The 14,850-nt window shown below is 36.8% G+C and overlaps 3 protein-coding genes across 4 annotated transcripts; 2 read left to right on the top strand and 1 right to left on the bottom strand.

Moving 5' to 3' along the window:
* Window positions 1–381: 381 nt before the first annotated feature.
* LOC132278505 (uncharacterized) lies at window positions 382–4,475 on the bottom strand. Its single transcript, XM_059780301.1, has 3 exons — window positions 4,150–4,475; window positions 3,935–4,009; window positions 382–3,820 (listed from the first exon to the last, which is right to left on the bottom strand). Exons 1-3 carry the CDS (start codon window positions 4,309–4,311, stop codon window positions 3,767–3,769), a joined length of 291 nt encoding a protein of 96 aa, XP_059636284.1. The 5' UTR covers window positions 4,312–4,475; the 3' UTR covers window positions 382–3,766.
* A 1,023-nt stretch (window positions 4,476–5,498) lies between these two features.
* LOC132279175 (cinnamoyl-CoA reductase 1-like) lies at window positions 5,499–9,264 on the top strand. The gene is made up of 6 exons (XM_059781109.1): window positions 5,499–5,666; window positions 6,972–7,141; window positions 7,381–7,566; window positions 7,681–7,843; window positions 8,470–8,659; window positions 8,875–9,264. The coding sequence occupies exons 1-6, from the start codon at window positions 5,552–5,554 to the stop codon at window positions 9,014–9,016; spliced, it is 966 nt and encodes a 321-aa protein (XP_059637092.1). The 5' UTR covers window positions 5,499–5,551; the 3' UTR covers window positions 9,017–9,264.
* Window positions 9,265–10,228: 964 nt separating this feature from the next.
* LOC132279177 (cinnamoyl-CoA reductase 1-like) lies at window positions 10,229–12,686 on the top strand. 2 transcript variants are annotated; one of them, XM_059781111.1, is made up of 7 exons: window positions 10,229–10,379; window positions 10,506–10,642; window positions 11,061–11,246; window positions 11,389–11,551; window positions 11,993–12,012; window positions 12,146–12,323; window positions 12,580–12,686. In XM_059781111.1, the coding sequence occupies exons 1-7, from the start codon at window positions 10,229–10,231 to the stop codon at window positions 12,684–12,686; spliced, it is 942 nt and encodes a 313-aa protein (XP_059637094.1). The 2 variants fall into 2 exon arrangements, with proteins under 2 accessions (XP_059637094.1, XP_059637093.1); XM_059781110.1 differs by having other exon boundaries at window positions 12,565–12,686.
* The last annotated feature ends 2,164 nt before the right edge of the window (window positions 12,687–14,850 follow it).

The following is a 14,850-nucleotide window of genomic DNA, read 5'->3' as shown; positions in this document are numbered from 1 at the left end:
CGGGTCTAGAATCGGCTTCTAAGTCAATACTCAAAGCCTTCTAAGTCAATACCCAAAGTCACCAAGACAGAGGTAGACAGGTGAAGTCTGATTTCTCGTGACATAGTCTGAACTGAAGCCATAACACTAAATGGATGTAATAAGTTCAGTAACTGCATATGATTGAACATTGTCCACCCAGAAAAGCCCGTAAACATTTTTTCTCCAGGCAATAAGCAACTCCTACCGTGTGCCACTCTTGCTGTGTCCAAATAATTCTCTTCTTTATTCCACAAATGAGAAAGATTTCCAGAAATAAGACCTAACCAGCAAGTCTAAATGGTATGCTAATAATGTCAGTATGTCACACTTCGATAAACAATAAATGAACACGGGACATCGTGACGTAAAATAATTCCTGTGTTGAATAAAAAAGTTAAAAACTAGTTCACATGATTGTCCTGCATGGTCGATATGTGTCAATATTAACTTAGAGATACAAAAATGGTATGCAAATAGCCGAGCCTTTTTCTTTTTTCCCCTGGCAAAGAGGGAGAGAATTTATAAAATAAACTCACCGAGTGAAATCCATAAACATACGGAGCCTCCCTCAACCATACATGAATTCTATCTACAAAACAGCTATCAGATTTCTTCATCGAAGCAACCTGAGGTACCTTATGGGCCACACCATTGCTCTCTCTAGGACCATATGAAATAAATTTCGGTTGGAGAATTGAACGCATAGATCTGACGTCATCTATGACTAGTGACCACTGCACAACAATAGCCACTTCATCAAGAACTGCTCGGATTACCACTTGAGTATCACCTTCCAAATGCAATTGTTATATTCGGAACTCCTTTGCAATTGCTAGCCTCATCACTCTCATTCTTGGCACGTAGATGTTGAGCTGACTGTCTCAGCCTCACTCTAATCTTCGATATGTCTTCACACTAAAGTCATGGACAAAGCCTCCCAATTCGACTCTGAGAATGAAGTAGTTCAGATTAGGGCAGAATTACAGTCCCTTCCTCCCTCATGCAGCATGCTTACTCGGTAAGGCATTTGAACATGAGATTGGCCTTTCCAAATGGATAAGCAATCTTAGCCCCCATTTCTTTCAGTTTCACAAGAATAGAATTCTATTCTATCTGGTAGAGTCAACACAGAATGGAATTCCTTGTCTCGAACTTCATATAGATGGATCGAAGACAACAAGAAGGTTCCCAGATTAGAAGATAAGCTTTTGATTGGCAGTTTTCCTTCGGCCTTGGCTTCTTTGTTGGGCTGCTCCTTTCCTTGAATATCCTCTCCAGATCTATCTGCCCTCTTCTTCAATAGTCACTTCAATCATCTTTTCCTGAGGAGAACCAGGAACTACAGTAGCAATGGCACTGTCAGTACCTTCCTTAGCATGGTTAGAGACTTAAGAGTCATACAGTTTGGAGCATTCACCTTGCTGGTAGATGCATAAGTCAAGCTTACTACGTGCATGGCACATTCATCAACACGGGAGGCCCCATTGAAGTGACACACTAGAGATTCGACACCTCAGATTCCCTATAACCTCAAAGGCTAGTCGATATCCTCCACTTCAAAGGGGACTCTCCCTACAATCCCTTGCTCATTGAAACCACCACAGCCACTGCCGGGACCCTTCTTTTGAACCTGTGAAGCACACCCAGAGTCCCATGAACCTCCAGGAGCCTTTCGGAGCATGTGATAGTCTTTCCTTTCTGTTATGAAAGTGGAAGGTTCAGATGTTACTGAATGTGAACTTCTTTATATACACAGAGCGATGGAAAGGAGCAAGTGCCGGTAGAATTGTATTTTGACCATAAAGAGAGTGAAAGGTGAGATGCCAGTGGCAGATCGAGGAGAGGTCCTGAAAGCCCATAAAGCATCGAACACGGGAATCAGGTCATTAAAACTACTGCAAACGGGGGTTGGAGAATAAGAAGATTAGTTGACATCAAAACTGCCTCTATGCGTTCACTGGATTGGGATTTCATTACCGGGATCCGCAAGAATCACTTTCCATTCAGATCAGAAGCCCAATTCAAGTGTGCCTTTCTTTGGATATTACCGTGTAAATCAATTTCTGGATCTTAACAAGCACTGAACTGGACTGGTCCAAGGCGAGACTTGCTCTATCTTTGATAAAGGTTCGGGCTGCTCTTGTTCTCTTCGATTGATAAACCTGGAATTCGAGCCTGCTTGGCGGTAACATCCCTACCTGGTCCCGGGCTTTAGTATCACATCTCAGTAACAGCTTCAGCTAATAACGCAGAAACCGAATGACATAGCCCTCCTAAAAGTTAAAGCTTCAGCAGTTGCCGTGTCTGAAACCATGGGGAAGGAAAAAATGAAGCAACCAGGAGAACACAACCCCCGCTGTCTGAGACTAAGAAACCTCCACCAGCTTCGCTGTAAGATTGGCAAAAGATTGCATCAAAATTTCCTTTAACTTACCCTAGAGCCAGAGGACACCAAGAGCAGTAACTCCTCTGAACAGACCCACAAGACTGCCCTATAAAGCACAATTTTTGAGTATCAAAGTATTCGAAGAATTGGCAACCGATTGTTTTACCACCTCCAAATCTGACCACCCTTGTGATTCAATACTCAGTCATTTCTAGATTTCCAAAAAAAGCCAAGCACATGAGTTCACCTCAATTATCATATTTACCACAGTTTGCCAACAAATCAGACCACCATTCTCCCCAAGAATCTGCACATTGGACCTCTAAATCAATTCGGAGAGGAGACAACTTCCACACCCTCACAGCCCTCTCACATTCTAAAAACAAATGACCAATAGCTTCCACCCCATTGAAGCAAAGCTTGGAAATAAAGTCCACATCAATTCCTCGTCTATGAAGAGAGTTTGCCACTGCCACTCTATCAAGACTCAACTGCCAAAGAAAATGTTTGGCTCAACCTTCAAAGCTCAAATCGACTTCCAGACCTTAGAACCAATGCTAGCCCTCCTTTGTCAGCATTATTCCTTTCCCGATTCTGCTTTAGCTCTATTCCAAGAAGATAGGCTGACCTCACAGAGAAATCACTATTACTAGGGTAATCCTCACACTAGCTTAGCATCATTTCCAGAGATGTTTATCGTCATTTTCAGAATGACATTACTCACCTCAGCGGGAAAAGATACCTCACTAAAGGCTACTTCCAAACATGCAACACTGATCAATAAGCTGAGCAACTTTGTGACAGTAGGATCTTGAAATGAAGACTTCTAAGCTTTAATTCCAGAGAACCAATTATCATTCCAAATCCGTATTTTCTCCCCATTATCCACCTCCCATTACAATCCCTCTAGTAACAAATACCTTGCTGCCAAAAAACTACGCCAAGCCCACCAAGGATTTCTCCCCACACCAGCCTCCAGAAAAAGCTTGAGTTGGGGAAATATTTTGAGCAAAAAACTCCAAAAAATAAGTTGCTCCTCTAGTCATAAGACGCCAACCTTGTTTGGCAAGCATTGGGTCATCGAAGACTCAAACATCTCGGAAACCCAAACCATCCATTTCATTTGATAAACACATTTTATTCCATGCTACTCATTCTAAGCACAACACAAAAAAAATATCTTGTACGAAAATTTAATTACTATAAATTCACAATTGGTAAACTGAAATTCCGCTATCTTAAAGATGTAAATATTACATACTCATAAGACTCAACAGTTTAACACAGAAATCCACAAAAGGGCATAAAATTTTGCCACGACAAAACTAACTTGCAGATGGTTTTGCAACTTCACTTAAATCATTCCTGGGATTTGTTACTTCTGTTCTTGTTGCCATATATCAAACCAGTCTCCTGGAAATAATTATACAGAAATGAAAACCAATTTGACAATTTAACTAAAATTAGAGAATTATAAGTCAATATACATTATAAAAAGATATTGGGAGTGGTAATACTAATTAAAACCTGAGGATCAGGAATGGGTTTTCGTTTCTCAACGTAGCGGTTTGGGTCCGCAGCTGCAGCCAAAGCTGCCCTTTCCTGAAATTAGCACCCCCAAAAAAAAACACACTTTTCAATTGAGAACATTAAAATCAATGGAATATATATGTTTTTTAATTGAGATCAAGAACTTATAAAGTATGAAATATGAAATTAATGGTGAAAGATGAGAGTAGTACTTGTTCTTTCCTGCGTTCTTGGGAGGGCTTGACCCAAAGGAAGTAGGCTAGGGTTCCAGCGACGACCCACGAGGCCAAATTGCTTCCTCCTCTCAGACCTCCCGTTGAATTGCCTATGAAAGACCTCACATTTCCCAACGTTCTTCTCCAACCGCTTGACATTTGAATATATATGTGTATGTGTGTGTATATATATATATATGGAGATTCAAGGTGAATCGATTCTTCTAGGGTGGATTTTTTTGTTTGTCCGGCTAGGGTTTTGAACTCTACAGTTTTTTTCTGTTTTGTGATTTAGATCGATATGAAGACATGGCAACAGAGTGACGCCGTTCAGCCACGAAATTTTAGAATTCATTTCTTTGCCAATTTTTTAATAAAATTACAAATTATACCACCAACAATCTTCAAATTAAAATCCTTCTATCCATCCAAGCATGAGATGAAACAAGCTTAGGATGTGAATTTAAACCAATGGGAAATGATTGTTAGGGATGTGTAAAGAAAATCTTTTTAAGTACGTGGATTAGGAGAAGTTACACTTTTATAGGTAATACTATAAGAATTTAAATAATTAAAATTAATGTCAGTAGAGTTAGTAAAAAAAAATAAAGTATTAAAAGAACAAAATGAAAATATGATATTCATATATTTAATTTTTTTAAAAAATATTTAGTAGTTATTGTTAAAAAATTATTTTTGGACAAAAGTTTTTCTGTCCAAAAATACTTCTCTAATCAAGTAACAATATTATTCCTCATTATGTTAATTATTATATTTTATCTCTCAATCACGTAACAATTGATTTGTCGTGCGTCAATTTTTCATTTGTACTTTTTTTATGTCCTAATAAGATTAGGATCATATATATTTTTTTTGATAAAGTTGAAATCACACACGTGCAAGTGTTTGGAATTATTCGATGTGGTACAACAAGCCTACAAATGATCCCAACTCTTCTTAGCAATGATTTCTCAAATAGTTGGATTAGAATAACTTTTACATGATAAAGTTCCCCTAATAAACTTATTGTTTGATAATTGAAAATTAACTCTAACATAATTGTTGGTAATAATTTTATTTATTTATTTTATGACAATAATATTTGTGCTTCTTGTTTGCCGGCCTGTCCATTGCACCATCTTTATCATTTGTGACTTTTATCAACATGGTTGTTGATCTGTCCATTTCTTGACCATGGAAATTAATTACGCATTTCTGTTTGTTTGTAGTATTTGACTTTGCTACCTTTCCAAATTACGGGAAATTAATCTTTTCAAAATTAAATAATTTTAGTGGGGCCGTGACAAGTGAAAGATTAGGATAACTTTTTCCTTGCAGCAAGTAGTAATATTTAAAAACAAGGAGTGTGGGAGATTAAGTGGTTTGTGTATGTGCGTTAATGGCGGAAAAAAAGAGGGTGTGTGTGACCGGAGCCGGAGGCTATATAGCTTCGTGGCTGGTGAAGCTTCTCCTCTCCAAAGGATACACTGTTCATGGAACCGTCAGAGATCCCAGTAATCTATTTTTTTCACTCTGTTATTATTATTATTTTTTTCCCTCTAATACTCATTTTCTTCGAAGTAATTTAATATATAATCTCCTTATTTTGTTTCTATTATTTTCTTTTCTTTTCAGAGTTGGGTTTTTTATTTTTTTCTTTATTGAAAGATATATTTGCTTTTGTCTTCCACCTTTGCTTTACTCAGTAAAGTTATCGGTTAAGAAAAATTGTGCCTCATTAGGATGTTTTTTTTTTTTTGAAAGGTGAAGGTTGTATCCATGATGAATACACATCTTTTCAAATTTAAAACACCAACCATCTTTATTTATTTCAAGAGGAATATAATCCTAATTAGACAATTAATTTGAAAATATCCCACATAACTTGTCTATTCAAGTCACAATCTTCCACTTTGGAAAATTGAGTAGACACTTCTGTCTTACAACCTTGATGGTAACAAGCAGTACGATTTGTGTAAATCAAAAGTTAGAATTATGATTAAAAAAAAAAAATCAAATATGGCCTAATTTAAGATAATTCTCTTTTGTAGTTCTCCAAAAGTTATTTTCTTTTTTCAGAATTCTCGAAACCTATTTTCAAAAAATTGAAACAAACAGTACAATTTGTGTTTATAGACTTGTGGGATTGCTTGGTTTAGATTTTCTTTGAAAATAATGTTATGGACTATGATAACTTAAAAAAAAAAAAAAAAAAAAAAAAAAAAAAAAAATTCTAAATTTAGTATAATCGAAAGTTAGAATTATGATAAATAAATAAATAAAATCCAAAATGGCCTAATTTAAGATGATTCTCTTTTGTAGTTCTCTAAAAGTTATTTTCTATTTTCAGAAAATTGAACCAAACAAATCTCATTCTCTGTCACCTTTGGTTGGTAACACTGTGAGGCTATAAGCAACTTGGTTACATTTTCTAGAGGTCCATTTTAGGGTAAAAATACATGGTTGTTTTCTTGACGTCTTCGATCACCACCAATGCTAAGGGATTGTTTGAGATAAGAGACATAGAGCTTCTGCAATCACCTTCAATCTCAACTTCATAGTATCCCCAATTAATTAGCATCAAGATTGCTTCTCCGAGCATTACAATTTCAGCCATAAATGCAGGGCTTACACACTCAGAAAAAATAGAGGGACTTGTGAATGTGAAACATTATCATTCAGGCAATCTAAATACATAAATGTTTATTACGATTTTTTATTTTAGAGGAACACATTAATGAAATATCGATATGAATCCTACTCATTCAGCTAAGATTCTGGTCAAGCTTCTTTTAACTTCCCTCAAATATATTTTGCAGGTGATGAGAAGTACTCACATTTGAAGAAACTTGAGAAAGCATCTGACAACTTAATACTCTTCAAGGCAGACCTGCTGGATTACAACTCTCTCTATCCAGCCATCACAGAATGCAGTGGAGTGTTTCATGTTGCCAGTCCAGTTCCCTTTAGCAGTGTGACAAATCCTGAGGCAAGAAAATATCGAGATGCCACTTGTTCATTAGAATCAAATGCACTCATAAATATATAGGGCGTGCTTGGTTTAGTTTCTTAGAACGGTTTTCTAGTTTTCTAATAAATGCAAAAAAAAAAAAAAAAAAAAAAAAAGTAGTACAGAAATCAGTTTGGTTTTCAAAAAAACTGTTTTCTGAATTATGCATTAGGCGATTCGTTTATCTCTCACATTATCTAATAATAGCTTTGTTGTAGGTAGAATTGATTGAGCCTGCAGTAAAGGGTACGCAAAATGTACTTAAGGCATGTTCTGAAGCAAGTATTAAGCGAGTTGTGGTTGTGTCCTCGGTAGCTGCTGTTGTCATGAACCCTAACTGGCCCAAGGGTCAAGTGAAGGACGAGACTTGTTGGTCTGATGTAGAATACTGCAAAACTACTAATGTAATTACTTAAATAAATCAAGGATAAACTTAGAGTTCTTATAGATACATTGCCATTACAGTAGCTTGTCTATTGATTTTGATTTTGACAGCCTTGGTTTTCTGTTTGTTCCAGAACTGGTATTGTGTTTCCAAAACTGTAGCAGAAAGTGAGGCTTTTGAGTTTGCAAAAAGAAGTGGACTTGATGTTGTAAGTGTGTGCCCATCCGTTGTTTTGGGGCCAATGCTGCAGTCCTCAATGAATGCTAGTAGTCAGTTTCTCGTTAATATTTTGAAAGGTATCTGCCTGTACCATATCTATCTACTTATCCCATCTATGTAGATGTATGTGGTCTGCCATACACACACTCACGCACAATATCCTAATCGAATTTCAATAGTATTGGACCTCCAAAAATGAAGCTGAGTTTGGGTAAGCTCTAAGGCCATCGATCTTTGGACATATTAATTGAGTTCTTTCAAATGCACTTATCATATATTGGTTTTAACTTAGTGAGTTCGGAGCTGTTGCAATAGATCTTAAGGATCAAAACAAGAAGAAAAAAAATGCAAAAATTGCAATCACATGAAGCGCACAACAAATAAGTTATCTTCTACCAGACAAAGCCTTTCAGATTATGTATTTCAACATTTTTCAATCACATTGCAAAAGTCAGTAGATTTTTTACATAGCTTGGAGTTCATGTCTTCCATTTTTGCAGGGTATTGTCTTCATTTGTAATACAGATTATTAGACAATTGATCTCAGTAGTTTGTTTCAAATTTACAAACTGATTATTAGTACAAGTCATCTTCTTCTTTTTCCTAGTCATATTGGTTTTCCTTAGCATATTTTACAGTGAATCACATAACATTTACAGTTCTAATACTTTCTGAGTGGCATTTTTACTACATGACCTTACAGAAGGATATGAGGAAATGGAGAACAGGCTTCGGATAATAGTAGATGTACACGATGTTGCTGAAGCGCTGCTATTGACATATGAGAAGCCTGAAGCTGAAGGAAGATACATATGTGCTCCTCACAAGACCAAGATGCAAGATTTGGTGGAAATTCTCAAAGGAATATATCCTAACTACAATTATCCCAAGAAGTAAGTGTCTGGCATCACACAATACACACACATTCAAAATTCATTATATGGCATTACCAAAAATAATTGAAAAAATACTCATAAGAGGATCTTTTACCCTGTAAGCATTAATAAAATTAATTAATAGATGAAGCAATACTAGATAGAACATTAGCACGATTAAATTTTAGTTATGGTTTTATATTAGCATGATTCACTTGTTTATTTATTGGCAGGTTTTTTGCGTGGGACGAAATAGAAGAGTTGAGTTACATGAGTTCAAAGAAACTGCAGATGCTGGGTTGGAGTTATAGACCATTGGAAGAAACTCTTGTCGATTCCATTGAAAGCTACAAACAGAATGGAATTCTGGATTAGAAGCATTTGGCGCTTTTGCATTGGAGGTTAAGTTTGTTTCGTCAAGCATGCCCCAAACCCGGACCCTTGTTAATGCTATGGAAAGGATATATAAATGTATGGTACTTGTTATGTAGGCTCTATCTAAGAGACATATAGTTGTTTTGGTTGCTTCTATGCATGATGGTGGTGTTTGTATCTCTTTAGGGGCTTATGGATGATTGTTCATGAGCTCTTTAATAGAAGTGGAGGTTACCCTTTTTGGAACACTCTGTTCTTGTTTTCAAAACCTTGGATGTGCTGTAAATGTCCATTGCAAGCAACCATATATCGTTAAAGCTTTGTTTGGTTCACATACTTAGTGAGGTAAAGGAAGACAAAAGAAATACCAATATGAATGTGTGTGAGACATAATTTTATTGTTTGTTTCGCCTTAATCCTATATGAATGTGTGTCGAGGCTAACTGCAAGAATTTGGAAAATTCACTGCTGGTGTGAATTGTAAACAAAATATTCAAGACCCATAAAATAAAAAATGCCATCATTGAGTTACTCGATGATTTCTCAAATTGTTAGATTAGATGTCTTATCATTATTAGTTTCTTGTAACATAATTGTTGTAAGCAATCTTTTTCACAACAATAATATTTGCGCATCTTCATATGATATTTTCTTAGATTAGGAGTTTGTGTTTATTATTATTTTTTCTTTGTGCCCCCTCATCAAAGCAGTAAAAAGGTTTAGGACGTCATCTAAACATATAGGAAAGAGTTTAGTGGGGCCACAATCAAATGCAACTTCTGGAACGATGTAGCAATATGTTCTACATAGTATGGTATTATCCGCTTTGGACTAGGTCAGACCATTTGTAACGACCCGCTTCCCCACATGGTATGATATTGTCCGCTTTGGGCCTGAGCCTGCACGGTTTTGCTCTTGATCTTTATCCAAAAGGCCTCATACCAATTGAAAATGACACACTTATATATAAACACTTCACCTTTTTCTTTCCCAGGCGATGTGGGACTATGCATCCATAACTCACCAGTGTGATAGTTCGACAGTGTCTTTCACACCCGCCCACAACACACCCGCACACAGGGTCATCACACTTACTGAGCCTGTGACGTGAGAGTGAGTGAGAAGATTAGGATGGGTTTTTCTTGTTACATGGCTAATATATATGGAGTATTTAAAAGGAACACGAAGAAGAGAGAGGTTTATTTGTGTGAAATGGCAGAGAAGAAGATAGCGTGTGTGACAGGAGCGGGAGGCTTTATAGCTTCATGGCTAGTCAAGCTTCTACTCTCCAGAGGCTACACTGTTCATGGAACCGTCAGAAATCCCAGTAATTTTTATTTCTCTCTCTTTCATCATTACTCAAGTTAATCTTATAATTATGAGTCACAGTTCTTCAAACAAAAGATTTTTTTTTTAGGACAGAGCCAGTATAAATCAATGTTTTCCACTTTATATAAATTTTATTAAAATCTTCAAACATATGTTGCAGGTGATGACTCTGATTACTTAAAACTCTTCAAGGCAGACCTGCTGGATTACAACTCTCTTTTTCCAGCCATCAAAGATTTCAGTGGAGTGTTTCATCTTGCCTGTCCAGTTCCCCCTGGCAGTGTGACAAATCCCGAGGCAAGAAATTTAACTAATTTTTTTCCAAACTAAAAAATTGACATGAAATTTCATTCTGTTGGGGAATTTTCGTGTATTTTATTACCCAATTTGAACATAATACGTAGAGAATTTATCATTTAACATAATGACAATCAAAATTAAAATTTGAACTTTATTAGAATGAGAATGAACATCAATTTTACAATTTATAGGAGATTAAAGAAATAATCACATAGAGAATTATATACACAATTTCTAAACATCAAAATTGATAATAAGACAAGCAAATTTGAACTTGAACACAATAAACAATATGATAATATTATTATAGAATTATATATAACAATATTATTATATTAAATATAATTTATATTTTTATTAAAATATCAATAGCAGTCTCTCTCTCTCTCATTATCTAATAATAGCTCTGTTGCAGGTAGAATTGATTGAGCCTGCTGTAAAGGGTACGCTAAATGTACTCAAGGCATGTTCTGAAGCAAGTGTTAAGCGAGTTGTGGTTGTGTCCTCGGTAGCTGCTGTTCTCCTGAACCCTAACTGGCCCAAGGGTCAAGTGAAGGACGAGACTTGTTGGTCTGATACAGAATACTGCAGAACTACTAATGTAATTTGTTAAATAAGTCAAGTATAAACTTACATAGTTATATATACAGTGTTATTACAATAGATCGATTTTATTTTATTTTTAATAGTTATTTCGTGTTTATAGTTATACTGATCACAGCTTGGTTATCTGTTTGTTCCAGAACTGGTATTGTCTTTCAAAGACTTTAGCAGAAAGTGAGGCTTTTGAGTTTGCAAAAAGGAGTGGACTTGATGTTGTAAGTGTGTGTCCATTCGTTGTTTTGGGGCCATTGCTTCAGTCCACAGTGAATGCTAGTAGTCTGGTTCTCCTTAAGCTTTTGAAAGGTATCTGCTTGTACCATATCTATATAATTATCTTATCTAAAGTAGATGTCTGTGGTCTGTCATACACACACACAATGTCCCAGTTGTTTTCAATAGTATTGGACCTCCGAAAATGAGGCTGAGTTTGGGTAAGCTCTGAGGCCATTTGGACATATTAACTGAGCTCTGCTAAATGCACTATATCATATATTGATTCTGACAGTGAGTTGGGAGTTATTGCAACAGATCTTAAGGATCAAAACGACAAGAAAACAAATGCAAATATAACAATCACATGAAGCTGCAACAAATAAGTTCTTTTCTACCAAAATCCCAAATTATGATTAAAAAAACAAAGAAGAAGAAGAAGAAACAAACCTCATAAAATAACCCAAACAAAATACATACAAAAAGGTTCCGGGTTGTCCATGAACAGCTCGATTCATTTGCACCCTGACAAAGAAGGAAAAGAAACGAAAGAAGCTACCAGATGGTCAATATGTTGTGCACAATGCTTTTTAGATTATATATTTGAACATTATTCAATCACATTCCAAAAGGCATTAGAGCAAATTGCTAGCAGATATTGTACATAGCAGATATGAGGAAGTGGAGAACAAGGTTCGGATAATAGTAGACGTACGTGATGTTGCTGAAGCGCTGCTATTGGTATATGAGAAGCCCGAAGCTGAAGGAAGATATATATGTAATGCTCACACAATCAAGACACAGGATTTGGTGGAAATGCTCAAGGCAATCTATCCTAACTACAATTATCCCAAGAACCCAAGAAGTAAGTGTCTGGCATCACAATACACACAAACACACACATATAAAATTCATTAAAGGATATTACCAATCTTTTGTCCTGTTAGCATTAGTAAAATCAAATAATGGATGAAACAATACTAGAAATAGCATTAGTACAATTAAATTTTGGTTATGGTATATCGCCAATGTAAAAAACTAAATTACTTATGCACTGTTTATATTAGCTTGATTCACTTGTTTATTTATTGGGTAGATTTCGTGAGGGGAGGAAACGGAAGAGTTGAGTTCAAAGAAATTGCAGAGGCTGGGTTTGAGTTATAAAGCATTGGAAGAAACTCTTGTTGATTCCATTGAAAGCTACAAACAGAATGGACTTCTGGATTAGAAGCACTCGACACGGTTTGCAGGTTAAGTTTGTTTCATCAAGCATGACTCAAATCCAGACCCTATGGAAATGATATAAAAGTGTATGTTAGGTGCTTTCTAAGAACCATGTAGTTGTTTTAGCTGCTTCTGTGCTTGTTCGCCAGGGCGTTTATGGCATGTTGGGGGGTGTTTGTGTATCTTAGGAGCTTATGGATGGTTTATGAGCTGTTTAAATAGGGCAGTAAGTTGGGCTGGCCCAACCCAGCCCAGCCCCAATCCAACCTCAACCCGAATCGGATTGGGTTGGGCCAGTTCGAATTGTATCCAAGATGAGTTGTGGTCATAACTCGGACCGAATATTTTCGGAGGGGTTGGATCGGGTTGACGGGTTGAGTTTTTTTTATCATAATTTTTTTCCTTTTTTGGGAAATTTATATATTATATATATTTGATTATATTATTATTAAAAATATATATATTTTTTTAGGGCAAATCATTTGAGCCTCCCCAATCGCCTCCATCTCTATTCTCATTCTCAACTCTAAAATTGCCCCCCCCCCCCCCCCCCCCTCTCTCTCTACGCAACTGCAAACTACAAAATCAACAAGAATAAGAAGTTGAAAACCCATATATTTCAATTTATCTATCTGTCTGCAAGAATCAAAAGTTCATATATTTCAATAAGAAGTTGAAAACCCATATATTTCAATTTATCTACCTATATCAAAACCCATATTGGCATATCATTTCAGATTGTTCAAAAAATCAAAACCCATATCGGCATATCATTTCAGATTGTTTAAAAAATCAAAACCCATATCTTTCAGTTTCCATCGCCCGCTGTTTCAGTTCGAGTTCGCCGTTCGCAAGCTTCAGCCGCTGTCTCTCAACTCTCAAGCTTGCCCCCTCTCTCTGTGCAACTGCTAACTTGTATGTATGGGTTTTGTTTTAATTTTTGGAAGTGACGAAAGCGGCAGCAGAGGCAGAGGCGGAGGGACGGTAGCGGCGGTAGATCGGCGGCTAAGGGCGAGGGATGGCGGCTAAGGGGACGGCAGCAGAGAGAGAAAGAGAAAGAAGAGAAAGTAGAGAGAAAGGAGAAAAAAAATTATTTTGGGTTTTGGGTTGGGTTCGAGTTGAGCCAGAGCCCAACCCGAATATGTCTAGGTTTAGACAAAACCCAACCCAAACATGAACCCAATTTGTGAATTTTAAGCCCCAATTTCAACATATCTTGGTTGGGCTAGGTTGGCCCGCCCAAGTTGCAGCCCTTTAATATGAGTGAAGGTTACCCTTTTTCAACCACTCGATCTGTTCTTGTTTCCAAAACTTTTGATATGGTCGAAATCTCCTGTGAAATAGAAAGAAACTGTTTGATTTGTCACTAGAAAACTGTATTAGATAACTCTCTTTTATAAAGGCAAATTACACAAAGGACCCCTCAAGTTTTCATCTTATACATGTAGATAGAAGATGCCACAATATAACATAAAGGCCCCTAAATTAACTGTTTGTGATTAGTGAATTAATATGAATTTACATTTTTGTCTTTAGAGTTAAACTATTTGTTTAATGAAAAAATCTAAATTTTTTCATGTATGTTAAAGTTACAATTTTGCCCCTTGGAGAGGGTTTTGACGGTGGAGGAATCAGTGGTGGTGACGGTGACAGCGACGGCGGCGCCTCCATTTTTTTTCTCCATCGATTTCTGCTGCCGATTGTAGGTTTAGGGATAGTGGGGATGGTGGCATTGCAGTGGTTGTAAGGTGGTGGCAGTTAAAACAATGGGATGGTGGCACAGTGGAGGCCCGGTGGTTATCTCTTCAATTGATTTCTACTGCTAATTGTGGGTTTGGGGTTAGTGGTGGAGGCGACGTCGGTGTGGTACTATGGTGTGGTGCTATGGTGCCGCGACCCCCACATACACCTCTCCCTTCTTCTTCTTCCTCCTCCTCCGACAACCATCAACCAATTCACCCCTCAACTTCACCCATCAATCTCATCCACACAAGGGCGGAGGGAGCATGTGCCCAGGGGGGGCACATGCCCCCACTCAAAAAAAAAAAAAATAGTATTATTATATATATATATTCTTAAAAGTTTAAATATGCCCCCACTAAAGAAAAAAATAATAATAATAAAAATAAATAAATTTAATACACCTGATTCGTCTCCAGGCTCCATGT

This window comes from Cornus florida, unplaced genomic scaffold (assembly GCF_030987335.1).
Source record: "Cornus florida cultivar Cherokee Brave unplaced genomic scaffold, ASM3098733v1 CherokeeBrave_3.0.0_Hap2_Chr10, whole genome shotgun sequence".
Classification (NCBI taxonomy): Eukaryota; Viridiplantae; Streptophyta; class Magnoliopsida; order Cornales; family Cornaceae; genus Cornus; species Cornus florida.
Note: the sequence above shows the minus strand (reverse complement) of the source record. Positions and strands in the feature narration are given on the sequence as shown.